The sequence below is a fragment of the Chiloscyllium plagiosum genome, unplaced genomic scaffold, assembly GCF_037043375.1.
Source record: "Chiloscyllium plagiosum isolate Xiang-an unplaced genomic scaffold, Cpla_swu_hap1 HiC_scaffold_3, whole genome shotgun sequence".
Classification (NCBI taxonomy): Eukaryota; Metazoa; Chordata; class Chondrichthyes; order Orectolobiformes; family Hemiscylliidae; genus Chiloscyllium; species Chiloscyllium plagiosum.
This window is the reverse complement of record NW_028270141.1, coordinates 17,676,841-17,699,255: the sequence shown is the minus strand read 5'-3', so window position 1 is coordinate 17,699,255 and position 22,415 is coordinate 17,676,841. Positions and strand designations below refer to the sequence as shown.

Sequence of the window (22,415 nt, the reverse complement as noted above, 5' to 3'; positions counted from 1 at the left end):
AGCATGGAGCATTTGTTTGTCCAGGAATGTAACATGTAAACAAGTATAGGGAGTTTAAGATTGTATCAACAACGGAAATTGCTGAAAAAGCTCAGCAGGTCTGGCAGCATCTGAGAACCTGAGGAAGGGTCATTGGACCTGAAATGTTAACTCTCCATCGGTGCTACCAGACCTGCTGAACTTTTCCAGTAATTTCTGTTTCTATTTCTGATTTCCAGCAAAGGGAATTCTTTGCATTTCTCTTATTTGACCTCTTGAGCATCTCCCATTTTATTTGCTGCTTTGTTGGTGACCATGCCTTCAACTATTTGGGCCGACAGCCTAGGATTCCTTGCCTAAATACTTCCCCCTTTTTATCTCTCTCTGCTTTGAGGAGTCTTCTCAAAAGCTTCCTCATTTACCTCAAGAGTAGTCTGCCTGCTCTTGCCTTCTGTGGGTTGAGTTAAAGGTTTGCTTTGTAATGCTCCTATGAAGTGTCTTGGGACATTTACTTGCATTACAGTGCTCGATAAATATGGATAGTCTTTGTGCTTATCACTTCCTACTTTGCTGTCCACGCAAATCCTTTAGACAGCCGGGCTAGATTCATGTTAGGAATGTGACAGTGTAAATCTCTGTTAAATCATGCTATAATTAATTCATGGTAAGAGAATTAAGCATCTTGCTACAGCCTTCACTGGACCGCTCAGCACAGCATTTTCAAGTTGTTGGTAATCACCTTCACTTAAATATGCACAACCAGCCAATGTGTGCAATATTAAAGTATAAATTAATGTATACATTATTGTATTTTGGAAGCGATAGGCCAGCAAAGCTAACGTGTTTAGGGAATTTACTTCAGTTGATGCTGAAAACAGGTTTAAGACTTCAATATGGTCAGTACACTTTGCATAGGAGAGTAATCATTGAGAATCGATGTGCTGTCTAAAGCAAGGAGCATTTGTTTGTCCAGGAATGTAACATGGGGAGAAAGTGAGGTCTGCAGATGCTGGAGATCAGAGCTGGAAATGTGTTGCTGGAAAAGCGCAGCAGGTCAGGCAGCATCCAGGGAACAGGAGAATCGACGTTTCGGGCATAAGCAGAGAAACGTCGATTCTCCTGTTCCCTGGATGCTGCCTGACCTGCTGCGCTTTTCCAGCAACACATTTCCAGCGCAGGAATTTAACATGTAAACAAGTATAGGGAGTTTAAGATTGTATCAACAACGGAAATTGCTGAAAAAGCTCAGCAGGTCTGGCAGCATCTGAGAACCTGAGGAAAGGTCATTGGACCTGAAATGTTAACTCTCCATCAGTGCTACCAGACCTGCTGAACTTTTCCAGTAATTTCTGTTTTTATTTTTGATTTCCAGCAAGGGGAATTCTTTAAATTTTTATTGAGTTTGAGTTTGTGTTAGTGTAATTTGGAGAGTTAGAAATTTGCCTGGAATCTGAAGCTAGAAAACTGAGAATCACCAGGAATTGGTTCTTCAGTCTCTTCTACGTATTTGTAGGTTTTGTTGGAGGAAGTGGGGTGTGAGCATTTCTCTTCCCCCTGGTTTTCCAAACATTTTAAAAACTCTCGAACGTTTACTTTGTATTTGTAGCTGCAGGGGAAGTAAACCTTGACACATACCATGCTCATCTCGCAAGTACATTTGTATAAATCTTCGGGCCTGAACATATCTCTTCACGACTATTTTCTGAGGCTCTGTATTCATTGTGCAATTGCTTGTCTAACTTCAAAACAAATCACCATTACAGGCGATGCCCAGAGCCAGTCAAACAGTTTTTGTGCTGGAGTGTCTCTGGGTCAGGTGCATCCCATTGCTGCTCCCAGCCAACTCTGGGATCTCTATCCCAAGCTGAAGTTAATGATTGTTGTTTGGAACAAATTCACTCTTATGGCTGTAATTCCGTTACAATAGAAAAGGAAAATGCCTCTGGAAAGTCTCACCCCAAGTTGATATTTCTTATCTGTATCAGATGATGGATAAGATGTTCTGTGCAACAGAAAAATCTCCTCTACATCCCTGACCACTGTCATCACAAGTTGTATTATTTATTGGACTTCACTCCTCCATAGGCATTTAAATATTTCTATTTGTTTTATTGAAAATTCTGAACAGTCTTTCGTTTTCTTCTGTTATCTACATTTGTGGCTGAATTAATGATGGGGAAAAAACATTAGACAATACTATAACCTATCAGTAATAGTCCACGAATTGAATTCCACTCTTATGAGCAGCACATTATAACCCTGAATTAGCATGTCTGTGGTTGCATCCAAGGGTGATGTGCTTTTAATCTTATGATTTTATGGGACAATAGAAATAACAGTCACCAAGGGAAAAGAGGAAGGCAGACAGTCATCTGGGAACACTTAAATTGCGTCTTTCAGTAAAGCTATTTTGTGTCACTGTTTTATGGTACATTTCGCAAAGTCTATCCTTACTAGATATCACTTCTGACACAATGTTTTGCAGTATTTGCTAACAGATTGCAACTACAAACCAATGTTTAATCAAGCTGTGAATATTTCATTAAGATTTTCAAATTCTGACCAATTAGCACCTTCCACCTTTGACATAACTTGTCTAAAACGAAACAGCTGGTCTTAGAATAAGTAACACGAGTAATCAACCATAACCCACAAAATAAGTGTAAAGCTTTCAGTCCCAGTCTAGACTAATCCATGTGACAAAACAAACATGCACCCTCAGCTTCACAGATATTTGAATAGCTGTTGCTGCCTCTTACATGGGGCAAAGAGGTTGTGTTGTAGACAGAATTTATTACTACTTTAAATGCAAGCACTCTACTTCTGCATGCCTCATTAAGCTGTAGCATTAGGTGTCAATAGCTTCCATAAAAAGGGCGTTAAATTCTGCAGTCCCTTTGCCCTGGGCTGTGAGCACATGGTTTCCTGTAATTTACCAGCAGGGAGCTCTTGGGGTCTTGCTTTACTGACCAGGTTTCAGAAAATGCTGAAGGAAAATTTTAATGCCTCTATGAACAGCTCAAATTAGTTAAGAGCTATGTACTCCTGCCCTGTGTTCAGTTCATTTAATATGACGCTTCTGAGTTTTTAGTGGCTTCTGTTTTCATAAAGATGGGAAACTCGTATGCTGGGCAACTAAAGACAACACGTTTTGAAGAGGTCCTGCACAATTCGATTGAAGCCTCCCTGCGGTCAAACAATTTGGTTCCCAGGCCTGTGTTTTCCCAGTTATATCTCGAGGCTGAGCACCAGTTGATCTCAAACTTGGAAGGTAAGGCTATCTTCCGTTTTTTTTTGTTCAACTTGACCAAAGTACTTTTTAAGTCAAAGTTAAATCATGCGTACAGTGCATGTTTTGTATTCAAAAGCAAAGGATAATAGGATTGTCATTTCTCGGAGGATGATTTGCACACTGGTGCCTGGAATTAACTTTACAATGCCCTACATGTTTCAAAATTCGTAAGTGTGAAAGACTTTTTCAGCCAAGTATTCAATTTCTGACCACTTGTTCAACATCATAAATGATAGTTGCCTTTGGTCGGTACATTTTCAGATGGCAACTTCTAACATCATTCTAAATTCATTAATATTTTGAGCGAAGATAGCTAGATTTCTCCCCTCACTGTCAAGCTAGGTTTAAAAGGCAATAAATATGTTGTGAAATAAGGACAGAGCATTCAGTATGGAAAGTGGTGTGCATGTGTGTGTATATTTCTTGCCAGATGCCATATTGCTTTATAGGCTCTGCACTAGAATGATGTGTTTGGTTTCGGCATATGCAACTGGGGGTGTCTAACATCTTCATGATTAAACTTCCCAAATTGAACTGCTGTGAGTACAGTTGGCACATGGTCTACTGTGTTCAAGACAATAGTGCTGTTTATCTGCAGTCATGCCAGCAGATCTTAAACAACCAACTAGATGCTGCCACTCCAACGTATGTAAAATATTTATAAGTATATTTTTTAAAAAATTGAAGAAAATGGAGATGAGGTTAGCTTGGTCATTCCTCCAAGGTACACTGGAGTTCTGGAGGCTTTTGTCAGCCCCCTTTCAATTCTCAGCTGAACTGAGGCAAATTTAGTTTTCAATTGTTTAAGCAGGATGCTATTGCACATGGGCATATCTTTAAATACTAGTTACCTCATGAAGGAACAGCAGTCCAATAGCTAATGCTTCCAAATCAACCTGTTGGACTATAACCTGGTGTTGTCCACCCCAGTCCAACACCGGCACCTCTGCATCATTTAAATTTCTTGTATGCTTAGACAGTACTTTGCGAACTGGTGTCTTGGCAAATGCAGATAACTCTTCTGCTCCTGAGGAGCATTTCATGTGTTTGCCTTTCTGCCAGCACTGAGTCAGGGCTGCTGAGGGACCAGCATTTCTTGTTCAAACTAGCCTTGAGCATTATGTTCAATAAATAAGCTAAGTGAACTTGTCTGCAGCTTAACGATGCCATGATAAGACTGATTTTCCTGAGCCCCTCTGACTGGGTGTATTAAGCAGAAGCAGCACATCTCCAATCTGCCACATCTGTCCAGCTCTGGGATCACTCTCACTTCTTGTATGAGCAATTTGAAACTGTCAAGGGACGCCTTGCGTCTCTGTCCGGAGGGCAGGGGAATGGGGGAATGGTATGTTTTGGCTGACTGAAGTGGAAACTTTCAGAGGTGGACCAAAGTTAAAAGTTGCAACCTCTTCTTCTCTCGGGTGATTCCTGGCTAGTTTACAATGCTCTCACCATTCCTGCATGCTCCTGTTGGTTTTCCCAACATAGATAGATCGCAGGAACATTGCTTTCTGTTCTATTGGCATGGATCCTTATCAGGGCAAAAGTGGGGACTGCAGATGCTGGAAACCAGAGTGTAGATCAGAGTGATGCTGGAAAAGCACAGCAGGTCAGGTAGCATCAGGTGAAGGGCTTTTGCCCAAAATGTCAATTTTCCTGCTCCTCGGATGCTGCCTCACCTGCTGTGATTTTCCAGCACCACTCTAATCTAAACCATGGATCCTTATCACGTCATGGGCACATCCATCAATTATTTTTTTTCTCTATTAAGATTAAAGCTTAGTTCCGGGTTCCTTCTGACGCAAATGGCACATAAGGAGAATGCACCCCATTATTAATGGCTTGTTTTTAAGGACTCAACCATTGTGTGAAGTGGAGTTAAATTAGATGAAGATTTTGGTAGCTAGGATGGATACAATGCCTTTGTAATACAGATGGGTTTCTACCTAACACAGCTTGCAAACGACCAGGAACTGAGGAGGAAGAGGAGGATGATGGGTCAGAGTCTAGTAGCCCCCTCATTCCATATCAGATGAAGCCTCCTCCAGAGGGGTGTTGTACCACTGATGGTAAGTAGACTAAGCTTTCATTTAGGGGATGCTGGTTTTCAATGGATGTCGATTTTATCAAGAGTGACTGGCCTCAAAGGTAAAATATTTATGTACAACTAAACTAAGCTCTAACAATTCCTCAGTTGGGAAGTTCTGAACTAATTGTGAACAAGGTTGGAGTCTGAGCTGTTACAGGGACTGAATGAACATTGCAATTATTTTTTTCTTTATTCATTCACGAGTTGAAGCCATCGCTAGCTAGGCCCAGCATTTATTGCCCATCCCTAATTACCCAGAGGGCAGTGAAGAGTCAACCATGTTACTGTGGGTTTGGAGTCACATGTAGACCAGGCAGTTTCCTTCCCTAAAGGACATTAGTGAACCAGGTAGGTTTTTCCCACAAGTGATTTGTGGCCATCATTAGACCCTTAATTCTAGATTTTTGTAAATTGAATTTTAATTCCACCATCTATCGTGGCAAGGTTTGAACCTGGGATCCCAGGACATCATCTGGGGCTCTGGATTAACAGCCCAGTGATAATACCACTGAGCCCCCTTTTACAGTGTTTTAAAAAAAGTACATGTCAGCAAACCATCATAAATTTCTATATACAACTTGCATCTGCATTATAGATATTTTTAAACCATGTGTTCAGGCAAATCTCTGGAGCAGATGAGACTTAAACCCAGATTTCTTGTTCCAGAGGTAGGAACACTACCACTTCACTACAAGAGTCCCTGACAGTATTGTATGCTTTGAATTTTGTTTCTCTCTGTCCAATGCCTATTGGCTTCTCTCACATTAAGACATGTACTGGGAAAGCAGTGCGGCACTTTTCGAAGTGTTCATCCTGCTTTTGTGACCCGGAATTCGAATGATTGGTGCTTCACTGCTGTTTCATATTTGTATAGTTCTTTCTTCCACTTGTGGCTTTTTAGGTGTTATCATGGATGAAATTAAAACAACAAATGTGAGAGATCACAGCGACTCAGGCAGCATTCATGGAGTGAGAGCAAACTAATGTTTTGAGTATTGATGACTCTTCATCAGAGCTAAAGTGAACGTGTGGAGGGGACAGCATTTATAGTCATAGAGATGTACAGCATGGAAACAGACCCTTCGGTCCAACTCATCCAGATATCCCAACCTGATCTCGTCCCACCTGCCAGCACCCGGCCCATATCCCTCCAAACCCTTTCTAATCATGTACTCGTCCAGATGTTTTTTAAATGTTGCAATTCTACTAGCCTCCACCACTTCCTCTGGCAGCTCATTCCATACACGTACCACCTTCTGCGTGAAAAGGTTGCCCCTTATGTCTCTTTCCCCTCTCACCCTAAACCTATGTCCTCTAGTTCTGGTCTCCCACACTCAGGTGAAAAGACTTTGTCTATTTATCCTATCCATGCCCCTCATGATTTTATAACCCTCAAAAGGTCACCCCTCAGCCTCCGACGCTCCAGGGAAACCAGCCCCAGCCTATTCAACCTCTCCCTATAGCTCAAATCCTCCAACCCTGGCAACAGCCTTGTAAATCTTTTTTGAATCCTTTTAAGTTTAACAACGTCTTTCCGATAGGAAGGAAACCAGAATTGCACACAAATTTCCAACAGTGGCCTAACCAATGTCCTGTACAGCCGCAACATGACCTCCCAACTCCTGTACTCAATACTCTGATCAATAAAGAAAAGCATACCAAATGCCGCCTTCACTATCCTATCTAACTGCAACTCTACTTTCAAGCAGCTATGAACCTGCTCTCCAATGTCTCTTTGTTCAGCAACATTCCCAAGGACGTTACCATTAAGTGTATAAGTCCTGCTAAGATTTGCTTTCCCAAAATGCAGCACCTCACATTTATCTGAATTAACCTCCATCTGCCACATCTCAGCCCATTGGCCCATCTGATAAAGATCCCATTGTAATCTGATGTAACCTTCTTCGCTGTCCACTACACTTCCAATTTTGGCATCATCTGCAAACTTACTAACTATACCTCTTATGCTCACATCCAAATCATTTATATAAATGATGAAAAGTAGTGGACCCAGCACCGATCCTTGTGGCACTCCACTGGTCACAGGCCTCCAGTCTGAAAAAGAACCCTCCACCGCCATCCTCTGTCTTCTACCTTTGAGCCAGTTCTAATGGCTAGTTCTCCCTGTATTCCATGAGATGTAACCTTGCTAATCAGTCTCCCATGGGAAACCTTGTCGAGCGTCTTACTGAAGTCCATATCAATCACATCTACCGCTCTGCACTCATCAATTCTCTTTGTTACTTCTTCAAAAAACTCAATCAAGTTTGTGAGACATGATTTCCCGCGCACAAAGCCATGCTGACTATCCCGAATCAATCCTTGCCTTTCAAAACACATGTACATCCTGTCCCTCAGGATTCCCTCCAACAACTTGCCCACCACTGACGTCAGGCTCACTGGTCTACAGTTCCCTGGCTTGTCCTTACCACCCTTCTTAAACAGTGGCACCACGCTAGCCAACCTCCAGTCTTTCGACATCTCACCTGTGACTATCGATGATACAAATATCTTAGTAAGAAGCCCAGCAATCACTACCCTAGCTTCCCGCAGAGTTCTGGGGTACACCTGATCAGATCCTGGGGATTTATCAGCTTTTATGTGTTTCAAGACATCTAGCACTTCTTCCTATGTAATATGGACAATTTTCAAGGTGTCACCATCTATTTCCCTATATTCTATATCTCCCATATCCTTTTCCACAGTAAATACTGATGCAAAATACTTGTTTAATATCTCCTCCATTTCCTGTGGCTCCATACAAAGGTCGCCTTGCTGATCTTTGAGGGGCCCTATTCTCTCCCTAGTTACCCTTTTGTCCTTAATGTATTTGTAAAAGCCCTTTGGATTCTCCTTAACTCTATTTGCCAAAGCTATCTCATGTCCCCTTTTTGCCCTCCTAATTTCTCTCTTAAGTATACGCCTACTGCCTTTATACTCTTCTAAGGATTCACTCGATCTATCCTGTCTATACCTGACAAATGCTTCCTTCTTTTTCTGAACTAAACCCTCAATTTCTTTAGTCATCCAGCATTCCCTATACCTACCAGCCTTTCCTTTCACCCTGACAGGAATATACTTTCTCTGGATTCTCGTTATCTCATTTCTGAAGGCTTCCCATTTTCCAGTCGCCCCTTTACCTGCGAACATCTGCCCCCAGTCAGCTTTTGAAAGTTCTTGCCTAATACCGTCAAAATTGGCCTTTCTCCAATTTAGAACATCAACTTTTGGATCTGGTCCATCCTTTTCCATCACTATTTTAAAGCTAATAGAATTATGGTCGCTGGCTCCAAAGTGCTCCCCCACTGACACCTCAGTCACCTGCCCTGCCTTATTTCCCAAGAGTAGGTCAAGTTTTGCACCTTCTCTGGTGGGTACATCCACATACTGAATCAGAAAATTGTCTTGTACACACTTAACAAATTCCTCTCCATCTAAACCCTTAACACTATGGCAGTCCCAGTCAATGTTTGGAAAGTTGAAATCCCCTACCATAACCCACCCTACTATTCTTACAGATAAGCAGTTGGGTGGGGTGGGGGGTGGTGATGGGTGGGTTGGGATAGTGTAGGAGTGGTGGAGTGTAGAGTGCTGATGGAGAAAAGATGTTGACAGTTCAGATTAAGTTAAAAATCACACAACACCAGGTTATAGTCCAACAGGTTTATTTGGGAATACTAGTATTTAGAGCACTGCTCCTTCATCAGATGGTTGTGGAGTATAAGATCGTAAGACACAGAAGTTATAGCAAAAATTTACAGTGTGATGTAACTGAAATTATATATTGAAATTTTACATATGAAAGAACTGAAACCAACATGTTCATTCTAAAAGATGAGAGACTTAACAAACAATCAAGGTCTTTTTCAATATATAATTTCAGTTGCATCACACTGTAAACTTTTGCTAGAAATTCTGTGTCTTTTCATCTTATGCTCCACAACCACCTGATGAAGGAGCAACGCTCTGAAAGCTAGTGCTTGCAAATAAACCTGTTGGACTATAACCTGGTGTTGGGTGATTTTTAACTCTGTACAACCCAGTCCAACACCAGCTCCTCCAAATCACATTCAGATGAAGTGATTGAGATGTGAGAATGGCAGAACGATGGTGTGCCTGACTGCCAGACTGGGAAGAGAAGACAGTCCCACTGGAGTTGGGGACGGGAGAGGGAACATAGTGACAGAGAATGTAACAAGTAAAGCCAAAAGAAAGGAAAGGAACAGAAGTTGGTTCACAATCTGAAGGTGGTGAACTCAATATTAAATCCAGAAAGCTATACAGTGCCTAGTCTGAAGATGAGATATTGTTCCTTCATTTTGTGCTGTGATTCACTGGAATACTGCAGCATTCTGAGGACAGACTTGTGGGCATGTGAGCAGGATGCTGTGTTAAAATTACTGACTACGGGAAGGTCAGGGCCATGTTTGTGCACAGACCAGAGGTGTTCTGCAAAGCGGTCACCCAGTCCGCATTTGCTTTCTCCAATGTAGAGTAGACCACATTGGATGCAATGAGTACAATACACAGGATTGGAGGAGGCTCAGGTGAAATACTGCTTCACCTGGATAGACCGTTTCGGCCCTTGGATGGTGAGCAGGGAGGAGGAGTTGCATCTTCTGTGGAATGGGGGTGAGTGATGTGGCTGGTCATGAAATGGACTAGAGTATCCTGGAGAGAACAATCCCTGTGAAATGCAGACAGGGGGAGTGAGGGAAAGATGTGTTTGATGATGGCATTCTGCTGGAGTTGTCTGAAATAACAGAAAATGATCCTTTGGGTGCGGAGGCTGGTGGGATGAAAAGTGAGGACAAGGTGGACATGACCACGCTATTGAATGATGGGAAGGGGCAACGGCAGAAGCATGAGTGATAGGTCGGATGCAGTTGAGGGCCTGTCAATCACGGTGAGCGGGAAACCACGGTTATGGAAGAAGCAAGCCATGTCAGCAGCACTACAATGGAAGGTAGCATCATCCAAACAGATGCAACCGAGGCAAAGGAACTGGGAGAATGGGATGGAGTCCTTACGGGATGTGGGGTGTGACGAGCTATAGCGAAGGTAGCTCTGGGAGTCAATGGCTTTATCGTGGATGGCATTGGACAGTTTTTCCCCAAAATGGAGACAGAGATGTCAAGGAAAGGAGGGGAAGTATCGGAAATGGGCAATGTGAAAATAATAGAGGGGTGGAAATTGGAGACAAAATTAACAAATGTTTCAAGATTCTGGCAGGAGCATGAAGTGGTACCGAAATAGTCATCGATGTTCTGAAAGAAAGAGTTGTGGGAGGCGGCCAGTGTAGGACTGGAACAAGGATTGTTCCACATACCCCAGAAAGAGGCAGCATAACTGGGAGCCATGCAGGTGCCCATAGCCAGTCCTTTGACTTGGCAAAAGTGTGACGAATTAAATGAGAAAGTGTGCAGTGCTGTCGAACAAGATGGGAGATGTAATAGAGTCTGAATTTTGTTTTGTTTTACTGCTTTTGTTGTGAATTATTTACCTTTGTAATGTAAAATTTGGGTCTGAATTCCAACATTTTTGGGCAATTTTTTCTTAAATATATTTTTGTACAATGGAACTGAGCTACCTTTTTGTCTTTATCTATATTCATAAAACAACTGTCTTCCAAGTTGCAGCATGCATTTATTGTAGTTTGAATGTTTGAAATTCACAAACTTTCAGTCAACATCCAAAATCTATTTCTGTTTGTTATCTGGAAAACAAAAGTGTAATGGCATTGAATAAGTTATCTATGCTGTCATTTCCAGTTAAAATGATGCTTAGTAATGTTAATGTTAATAAAAATAATTTTAGTTTCTTTTTGCTGAAGTGGCTAACTGTTTAACAGAATTGCCTGCGTAAAGATAAACCACAAGCAGCAATAAATTATAAACATTTTTTAGGAAAAGGAATTTCAGGTCACAATCCTTTCAATTATGTTTTTCTCTTTGCTTTGTATATTGCATCCACCTGCAGAGAATGGTGAGGCCAACTCTTCAGTACACGACTGGGGGGGGCATATGAAACTGATCTGGTAGATATGGCATGGTGGCTCAATGGTTAGCACTGCTACCTCACAGGTGCCAAGGACCCTGGTTCAATTCCTGCCTCGGGCAACTGTCTATGTGGAGTTCGCATATTCTCCGCATGTCTGCATGGGTTTCCTCCCACAGGTCAGGTGGATTGAGCATGCTAAGTTACCCGTAGTGCTAGGTGCATTAAGTCCGGGATAAATATGGGTTAGGGGAATGGGTCAGTGTGGACTTGTTGGGCGAAGAGACCTGTTTCCATACTGTAGGAAATCTTATCATTGGCTTGATTCCACCCTTGGGCAACTGTCTGTGTGGAGTTTGTACACTCTCCCATTGTCTGTGTGGGTCTCCTCTGAGTGCTCAGGTTTCTTCCCACAGTCCAAAGATGTGCAGGTTAGGTGGGGATTTAGCACGGCCAGTCCATAGTGTCCAGGGATGTGTAGGTATGGTGGATAGACGTGGGAAATGCAGGGTTACAGAGATAGGGTCTGCCTGGGATACTCTTTGGAAGGGCAGTATGCTCTCGCTGGGCTGAATAGCCTGCTTCCACACTGTTGGGATTCTGTGTGTTTCTACCCTTTCTGTAAAGGCACATAAACTATTTGGTTTGTCTGTAGGTTTGAATACATGTGAAATATTGAAAGGCTAGCTTTAATTTTCAAACAGGTATCAATTTGAAATTGATTTCATTCAATGAATGGACCAGATCACATGAAAACTTCAACCATACAACCCAGTTAATTTGTAGGTTTTAAAATTCAGGAAGCTCCAATTCTGCTGCGAGCAGGTAAACTTTTCTTTAAAGCCTGGGAAAGAAATGAACATGCTTTTTACTGATAGGAACAACTTTTCTTTTAGGCTTCTGTCAGGCGGGAAAGGACTTGCGGCTTGTTTCGATGTCGAATGAGCAGATTGAAGTGCCATCCGGATTCCTCCTCATTGGTGCCAAGTCTCCCAATCTTCCTGAACACCTTCTAGTCTGTGCTGTGGATAAGCGATTTTTACCGGATGATAATGGCCGAAATGCTCTACTGGGTAAGATTATTCTTTGTCCTGAGAGGGAAAATTTATTAACCCTTTGATCCCTTAAAGAAAAAATTAAACCTTGTCTCAAGTGTTAATTGACGCATGCATGGGAGGTGTACCCATCAAAGGTGACACATAGCACCTTGACTTGCTACAAAATAATGCATTTATACCATTTTTACAGATACAATTGCCAATAAATACTCACACTTTCACACTAACTAATAGTATTCATTCTACACCATATCTCAAGTTAGTACACAGTAACGTATTGTCCAATCACATTCAAATCTGTGTGCAAGATTATATTATCCAATTAAATCATTACATGTTCATATCTGCTGACTGTAAGAACATAATTTCTGATGATCAAAACTCTTTACTGTCCTGTCATCCCCTTTCAACTCTTTCAAATTCTTCCTGAGGATGATAGAAATGAAGAGCTTATTGCTCATGAGGGCCATGCTGCCCAAGCTGTCCAGCAAAGGTCTGGAGGGTTAGGGGGCCTCATGACTACCCCGTGTGAACGTCCCCCTGCTTTCCCTGCCTTGTTGGGGCCTACCAGCCTTACCTCAGTGACATTTGTTGTAGACCAGGCCAGACCACTCATAGAGTCATAGAAATGTACAGCATGGAAACAGACCCGTCATCCATGCTGACCAGATATCCCAACCCAATCTAGTCCCACCTGCCAGCACCCGGCCCATATTCCTTCAAACCCTTCCTATTCATATACCCATCCAGATGCCTTTTAAATGTTGCAGTTGTACTAACCTCCACCACTTCCTCTGGCAGATCATTCCATATATGTACCACCCTCTGCGTGAAAAAGTTGCCCCTTAGGTCTCTTTTATACCTTCCCGCTCTCACCCTAAACCAATGCCCTCTAGTTCTGGACTCCCCACCCCAGGGACAAGACCTTGTCTATTTACCCTATCCATGCCCCTCATGATTTTATAAGGTCACCCCTCAGCTTCCGACACTCCAGGGAAAACAGCCCCAGTCTATTCAGCCTTTCTTTGTAGCTCAAATCCTCCAAACCTAGCAACATCCTTATAATTCTTTTCTGCACCCTTTCAAGTTTTGCAATGTCCTTCCGGTTGGAGGGAGACCAGAATTGCACGCAATATTCCAAAGATGGGCCTCATCTGCTTCTGGCAGGAAGCTATTTCAGCCTCCTCACTTTTAAGTGTTTTCAGAGGCACCTCAGATGTCTGTACATGATAGAGAGAGGAAGGTGAGACCAGCTGAATGGAGTATATAAATGCATTTTTCACACTGCTTGTGCCAACAAGAGGAGAGGTGCCCCCTACCCTCCCTCTGCTAACAAACAAGCCTCATTAATATCCTCAGTTACTGAATCAACTCCTTTCACTGACCTCTCTCCACAGAATCTCCTCCCAGAATCTCTCTACATTACTCCCCACTCCATCATTACCTCTCTCAATTCATAGAATTGCTACTCGAGTGGAAGCCAGCCATTTGACCCATTCAGTCCACACTGCCCCTCCCAAGAGCATCCTACTCAGACCCACCCTCTATCTGATTCCTGTAACCCAGCATTACCCATGGCTAATCCAGCTAGCCTGCACATCCTTGGATACTTGAGCATGGCCAATCCACCTACCCGGCATATCTTTGGACTGTGGGAGGAAACGCCGAACAAACCCATGCAGACATGGGGAGAATTGCAAACTTCATACAAACAGTCGCCTGAGGGTGAATTCCAACCTGGGTCCCTCGTGCTGTGAGGCAGTAGTCTAACCATCGAGCTACCGTGCCCCAGTTGTCTGGCCATTCAAGTACATTTCACCCCAGGAAACCCAGCCCAAAACTGTTGATCAGGTCTTGAGAAGAGATACAAAATATTCTAATATTGCCACGGAACCCTACTGCCAAACATTTTGGTGCTATGTAGAGAAAAATAAGGACATCAGCGAAGAGTGGTCATCACTTTTTGAATTGTTTTATTTTGTACATTTGTGGGATGTTGACCTGGTTGGCTGACTAGCGTTTATTGCCCATTCCAAGTTGCCCTTGAGAAGGTGGTAGTGAGTTGCCTTTTTGAACCGCTGCAGTTCACCTGCTTTGGGTTGACCCACACTGCCATTAGCGAGGGAATTCCAGGATTTTGACCCAGCGATAGTGCAGGAATGGTGATATATTTTCAAGTCAGGCTTTGAGTGGCTTGAAGGGGAGCTTGAATATAGTGGTGTTCCCATGTATCTGCTGTCCTTGTCCTTCTAGATGGAAGTGGTCAAGGGTTTGGAAAGTGCTTTTGAGGATCATGGGTGAATTTCTGCAGTCCCTCTTGTAGAGGGTACACACTGCTGCTACTGAGAGTTGGTGGTGGAGGGAGTGGGTGCAGTGCCAATCAAACGGGTTGCTTTGTCCTGGATGGTGGCAAGCATCTTGAGTGTTGTTGAGACTACACCCATCCAGGGACGTGGGGAGTTTTCTATCACACTCCTAACTTGTGCCTTCTAGACGGTGGATTGGTTTTGGGGAGTCAGGAGGTGAGTTACATGCCAAGTATTCCAAGCCTCTGACCTGCTATTGGAACCAACTGTGTTTATGTGGTGAGTCCAGTTGAGTTTCTGATCAATGATAACCACCAAGATGTTGGTAGTGGGGTCCTCAGTGATGGTAAGACTGTTGAATGCCAAGGGGTGGTTGTTAGATTGTCTTTTATTGGTGGTTGTCATAGGCTGGTATTTGTCTGACTCAAATGTTACTTGTAACACTTGTCAGCCCAAGTAGAAAATGAGGACTGCAGATGCTGGAGATCAGAGTTGATACTGTGGTGCTGGAAAAACACAGCAGGCCAGGCAGCATCTGAGGAGCAGGAGAATTGATCTGTCATTCCTGATGAAGGACCTATGCCCAAAACGTCAATTCAGCTGCTCCTTGGATGCTGCCTGACCTGCTGTGCTTTTCTAGCACTATACTCCTGACACCTGTCAGCCAAGCCTGGATATTGTCTAGATCTTGCTGCATTTGAACATGGACTACTTCAGTACCTGATGTGTCGGGAGTAGTGCTGAACAATCATGCAATCATTGACGAACATCCCCACCTCTGATGACCTTATGATGAAGGGAAGCTTGTTGATGCAGTAGCTGAAGATGGTTGGGCCGAGGACAATACCCTGAGGAACTCCCGCAGAGATGTCCTGAAGCTGAGATGACTGACCTCCAACGACCACAACCATCTTCCTTTGTGTCAAGTATGACTCCAATCACCGGAGAGTTTGCCCCCGATACCAATTGATTCCAGTTTTGCCAGGGCTCCTTGATGCTACACTTGGTCAAATGCAGCCTTGATGTCGAAGGCTGTCACTCTCCCCTCCCCTCTAAAGTTCAGTTGTTTTGTCAGTGTTTAGATCAAGGTCAGGAGTTGAGTGATCCTGAGTGTCAGAGCAGGTTATTACTGAAAAGTGCTGCTTCATAGCATTGTCACAGAGTGACACCTTCATCATTTTACTGATGATCGAGATTAGACTGATGGGGCAGTAATTAGCCGGGTTGGATCTGTCTTGCTTTTTACGTACAGGATATACTTGGGCAATTTTCCACATTGTTGGATAGATACCAATGTTATGACTACACTGGAACACCTTGGCTAGGGGAGTGGCAAGGTCTGGAGTACAAGTCTTCAGTACCGTTGCCGGAATGTTGTCAGGGCCCATCACCTTTACAGTATCCAGTGTCTCCAACCATTTCTTCGTATCACATGGAGTGAATTGAATTGGCTGAAGGCTGGTATCAGTGATGCTGGGGACCACTGAAGGAAGCCGAGATGGATCATCCACTCGTCACTTATGGCTGAAGATTGCTACGAAATCTGCTTTATCCCGAAAACCTGCACTGTAGAATGTTCACTGTGCTGTAACAGACAATTATGGATGGCACACTTTTATTTCCATTGTAGATTTCATCTGACACTGGAAGATATCATCTGGTCTTTGCATAAGTACACCTAGGTAATAGAACAGAATGCAGAATATAGTAATACAGCTACAGAGAAGGTGTAGGAAAAAAATCAACTTTAGTGTATGAGAGGTCTGTTCAAAAGATGGATAATGACAGGAAGAAGCTATTCTTGAATCTGTTGGTACATGTTTTCAAACCTCTGTATTTTCTGCCTGATGGAAGAGGGTGGCACAGAGTATAACTGGGGTGGTCATGTTCTTCGATGTTGGCTGCTTTCCCAAGGCAGCACGAAGTGTAGGTGGAGTCAATGGAAGGAAGGCTGGTTTTTGTGATGGACTGGGCTGCACTCACAGTTCTCTGTAATTTCTTGCGGTTTTGGGCAGAGCAATTGCCATACCAAGCTGTGAGGTATCCAGATATAGAGTCATCGAGTTGGGATGCTTTCTATGATGCCTCTATAAAAATTGGTAAGAGTCACGTGAACATGCTGAATCTTCTTAGCTTCCTGAGGATGTAGAGACATGTTCAATGTAGCATCAATGTAAACAGAGACTATTACGATTGGAGTAAAGAGTGGGGAGACAAAGCCATTTCTCTGACCAATTGCAGAACTGCTGAGAGAAATGAGCTTGAATAATCTTATTTATTCATGTTGGACAATAAATCTGAAATTCTGTTAACTGCATTTATCCTCAATGTTTTGTAGGTTTCTCTGGCAATTGTGTTGGTTGCGGAGAAAAGGGATTTCGCTATTTCACGGAGTTTTCTAATCACATCAACCTGAAACTGATCACCCAGCCAAAGAAACAAAAGCACCTGAAGTGTTACCTGATTAAAAATGCACAAGGCAGTCTGACTAAAGGACCTTTAATCTGTTGGAAGGGCACAGGTGAGAGCTGGATCATGAAATCTGTTAAGGAAAAAAAACTGTCCAGAATGCAATGGATAAACACTGCAAGCCAAAGAAATCTATCAACCAGGTTTTGTCAAAAACAAATTGGTACAGATCAATGCCAAAGGAAGCCTGATTTTAGTTGCTTCTGAGGATTTGTGCAGAAAAATTATTATCAAGAATGTCTCAAACTCCTAGCAGAGCAGATTGAGGGGCTAATGACCAACATCCGCTCCTGTGTCTTATGACTGTATTTCAACACTTTTAAGCAGCAAAAATGCTTGAAATCCTTCAGTTTTAACATTCACCATGATTTTTGCAGCCTCCTCCAGCCCAAAATCAGATGGAAATAATGGGTCCCGGTAATTCTGGTTTCTTGCACATCTTGCACTATGATCAGGAAAGACATAGTTAAACTGGAAAGAGTGCAATGATGACTTACGAAGATGTTGCCAAGACAAGTAGAGACAAAAAAAAAACCTGCAGATGCTGGAATCCAAAGTAGACAGGCAGGAGGCTGGAAGAACACAGCAAGCCAGGCAGCGTCTGGAGGTGGAGAAGTAACTAATAGGCCTGAGATGTAGGGAGAGGTTGGCCAGGATAGGACTTTATTCCATGAAATGTAGTAGAATGAAGAGTGACCTTATTGAAGTGTATAAAAGTATGAGCGGCCTAGATAGGTTGAATGCACAAAGTCTTTTTCCCGTATGGAGAATTGAAAACTAGAGGGCATAGGTTGAAGGTGAAAGGGGAAAGATTTAAGAAGGACCTGAGGGGTAACTTCTTCATGCAGAGAGTGGTGCGTGTATGGAATGGGCTGCCAGTGAAAGTGGTTGCGGCAGGTACAATAGCAACATTTAAAAACCATTTGGATAGGTACATGGATAGGAAGGGTTTAGAGAAATATGGCCAAATGCGGACAATTGGAACTAGCTGAGTGGGCAGCATGGACCAGTTTGAGCTGAAGGGCCTATTTCCCTGCTGTAGTATTCTATGACTTGTCGATTGGTAGCCACACTTTCAGCTATCGAAACTTTAAGCTTGAGAATTCTCTTCCAAAGCTACTTACTTTGCTTTTTTTAAAGTACTCCTTGAATCTGATCTTTTTGACAAAAGTGTTCTGATATCAACTTTTTCTCGTTTTGTCAATTTTTGTTTCATTACGCTCCAGTGAAGCACGGTGCGTTATTCTCCTACATCACAGCCATTGTGTAAATGCAAGTTGTTTCTGTTGTGATACAGGAGGCAGTCACTGAGTGATCTCCAGCTTAGATTTGTTTGTAAGGTTGGAAAAATCCCAAGTGAACCACTTTGGTGAAAATTCCACTTGTTTTGTTTTTAACCTAACAGAAGGCAGGACCCAACAGTCATCCTCGAGTTCCACCTCGAGCATTCTCTCACAGCCACCGGAGAGTCCTGCCTCCTCGACGACAGTAGCATCAGCAGACTACGTTGCTGGAAATAATCAGAATGCATTAACTGGATTACTACAAGCAGGTGCTCAAGACTGTCTTTTAACTTTGATCAGTGTTCTCGTCAATAGGTCTCCACTTTTCTACTTTAAATCTTGCAATGTATAAGCACCAATTAGAATGGCAGAGCTGGTGAAACAAAAGTTTGGCAGAAGAAGCAGCAATGGATCCTTTATAAGTCCTGGGAGATTTGCCCCCTTTGAAGTCAATGCAGAGGTAAATAGTGTGAGGGTTGGTGGAGGTGGTTTGGGGATGATCAATCCATCGATTCTTCTGTCGCTCTGCCTGAATTGAATTTTACTTGAAATTTAGTACACTATTTGTAGCTTAACTAGGTCAGTCTTAATAGCAGAAGTGAAATAGTTAGAGGTGATTTTCTATATCCATATTCTTGATGTGGAGACTCACAGTCAGGGTTTTGGGATCGACACCCACCTCCCCCATGATTTCCTAAATCCTGATACATACTCCCTTTAGTTAAGGCCTTATACAAATTCATATAACTATCCTCGCATCAGTTAATAACATTGAGTCCAATGCTTTCTGGTCATACTCATGTTACCATAGGTACTACAGTTTATAAAATACTATAATGTTTGTGCTTTTTAAAGCCGTGCTTTGGACTTTAACTTTGCTAGTTGCCTTAAGCAAGTGTGAAGTGGATAATCCAGGAGTGATGCAGCTGGCCCAACCACTTAGTTTTAAACAAAACAGAATTTATTTGCTGAATGAAACACAAACAAACTAGCATAGAAAACAGAATAACTTAACCCATCTGCAAACCCAACAGACCATCTCAACTTAATGATGCTGTTCCAAATTCCTGTAACAATCCCCATAAACTCCCCTTGGCAAAAAAGGAAATCTTCAACGCAAGGTCTTACAGGAGAGATGTCAGAGAGAGGGAGGATCAACATGGACCTGCTTCTTTGGGTCCAGCAGCTTCACAACTGGCTGCCTTCTAAAATCAAACCAAACCAGAGAAAGGCTGAGCTGGGAGTACTGGCCATTCCCCTTTCATTGTACAAGTGTTTTTTAAAAAAAAACTTGAAAGCCTTTTTCCTTTTCCTTTTATGTTAGCTGTCATCAAATTGTCCGTAAAGCCCTTCAAACCTAGATGTCCCGGAATCTCTGTGTTTACAAACCTTCTGAAAAAGAAACCAAGGACAACATTACCTTGTTAAACCCCTTAGTCTGAAACTGTTAGTACACTACAACACTCATATATATAACATTGATAATAGTCATGCAAACATGCACTGCCACATTCAGTCTCTTTTGTTCCTACCACTGAATGCCTCCGTTTCTCAGTCAAGTCTCAACAATGCGTCAACAATCATGTTTTCTCATCCTGCCACATGCACAATTGTCAAATGGAATGGCTATAATAACAAGCTCCATCTAAACAATCTTGCATTTTTGTCCTTAAATTTCTCCACAAACTTCAATGGGTTATAATCAGTGTATATGATTCCCTCAGCTACATTATTGGTAACATAAACATTGCAATACCAACACCAAGCTCAAAGTCTCCTTCTCAACTGTCAAATATTTCTGCTGATGAATGTTCAATTTCTTGGAGAAATACCTGATAGACCTCTCTATTATTTTTGTCACCTTCTTGAAAGAGCACAGCACTGACACCCACATCACCCACATCGATAGCCACCTTGAATGGCATTGCATAATTAGGTGTGGTTAATATTGGGGCAATGGTTATCACAGGTCTCAGGTTGTCAGATGCCTTCTAACTGCCTGCTGCCCAATGAAATGTCTTGCATTTCTTTAGCAATTCAGTGAGTGGAGCAGCCACACTGCTAAAATTTGGTACGAATTTTCAATAAAATCCACTAAATCCCAGGAATCGTAGTACTGTTCTTTTTGTCGATGGTATGGGAAACTCCCCAATTACTTTTGTTTTTGCATCCTGTGGGGCCATTTACCCATGTGCAATGACATGGCCCAGGATGGTGACTTTGGCTTTGAAAAATTCACCTTTAGCCAGGTTTATTACCAAGCCTGCCTCCAGAAGTTATAGAGTCATAGAGATGTACAGCACGGTAACAGATCCTTTCGTCCGACTCACCATGCTGGCCAGATATCACAACCCAATCTAGATCCACCTGTCAGCACCTGGCCATATCCCTCCAAACCCTTCCTATTCATATTCTCATCCAGATGTCTTTTAAATGTTGCAATTGTACCAGCCTCCACCACATCCTCTGGCAGCTCATTCCATACACGTACCACCCTCTCCATGAAAAAGTTGTCCCTTAGGTCTCTTCTATATCTTTCCCCTCTCACCCTAAACCTACGCCCTCTAGTTCTGGACTCCCCGACCCCAGTGAAAAACTTTGTCTATTTATCCTATCCATGCCCCTCATAATTTTGTAAACCTCTATAAGGTCACCCCTCAGCCTCTGATGCTCCAGGGAAAACAGCCCCAGCCTGTTCAGCCTCTCCCTGTAGCTCAGATCTTCCAACCCTGGCAACATCCTTGTAAATCTTTTCTGAACCCTTTCAAGTTTCACACCATCTTTCCAATAGAATGGAGACCAGAATTAGATACAATATTCCAACAATGGCCTAACCAATGTCCTGTACAGCTGCAACATAATCTCCCAACTCCTGTACTCATACGCTGACTAATAAAGGAAAGCATATCAAATACTTTCTTCACTATCCTATCTACCTGCGACTCCATTATCAAGGAGCTATGAACCTGCACTCTAAGGTCTCTTTTGTTCCACAACACTCCCTAGGACCTTACCATTAAGTGTATAAATCCTGCTAAGATTTGCTTTCCCAAAATGCAGCTCCTCCCATTTATCTAAATTAAACTCCATCTGCCATTTCTCAGCCCATTGGCCCATCTTGTCAAGATCCTCTTGTAATCTGAGGTAACCCTCTTCGCTGTCCACTACACCTCCAATTTTGGTGTCATCTGCAAACTTACTAACTATACCCCTTATGCTCACATCCAAATCATTTATATAACTGATGAAAAGTAGTGGACCCAGCACCGATCCTTGTGGCACTCCACTGGTCACAGGCCTCCAGTCTGAAAAACAACCTTCCACCACCACCTTTGAGCCAGGCCCAAATCCAAAGTGCAAGTTCTCCCTGTATTCCATGAGATCAATCCTTGTTAACCAGTCTCCCATGAGAAACCTTGTCGAATGCCTTACTGAAGTCCACATACATCACGTCCACCGCTCTGCCCTCATCAATCCTCTTTGTTACTTTTTCAAAAACTCAATCCAGTTTATGAGACATGATTTCCCACGTACAAAGCCATGTTGACTATCCCTAATCAGTCCTTGCCTTTCCAAATATATGTACATCCTGTCCCTCAAGATTCCCTCCAACAACTTGCCCACCACCAACGTCAGGCTCACTGATCTTTCATTTCCTGGCTTGTCCTTACCACCCTTCTTAAACAGTGGTACCACGTTAGCCAACCTCCTGTCTTCCGGCACCTCCCCTGTGACTATCGATGACACAAATATCTCATTAAGAGGCCCAGCAATCACTTCTCTAGCTTCCCACAGAGTTCTAGGGTACATCTGATCATGTCCTGGGGATTGGAATGACCTCTGAAAATCTAGTGGACACATCCATTATTGTTAACAAATACTGATTCCCTCTTTTTGATGTATGTAGGGCCCTACGCTAACAATTAAGATTCTTTAAAAGGT

General features: G+C 42.8%; 1 protein-coding gene across 4 annotated transcripts in view; it reads left to right on the top strand.

Moving 5' to 3' along the window:
- The window catches only part of greb1 (growth regulating estrogen receptor binding 1), a 324,923-nt gene that overhangs the window by 160,580 nt on the left and 141,928 nt on the right, over positions 1–22,415 (top strand). For all 4 annotated transcript variants that reach the window (XM_087977669.1, XM_043677653.2, XM_087977663.1 and 1 more), the window contains 5 exons: positions 3,091–3,250; positions 5,227–5,340; positions 12,254–12,430; positions 17,060–17,242; positions 18,596–18,742. In XM_087977669.1, coding sequence (XP_087833795.1) covers positions 3,091–3,250; positions 5,227–5,340; positions 12,254–12,430; positions 17,060–17,242; positions 18,596–18,742 — 781 coding nt within the window. The remainder of the gene's footprint in view (positions 1–3,090; positions 3,251–5,226; positions 5,341–12,253; positions 12,431–17,059; positions 17,243–18,595; positions 18,743–22,415) is intronic.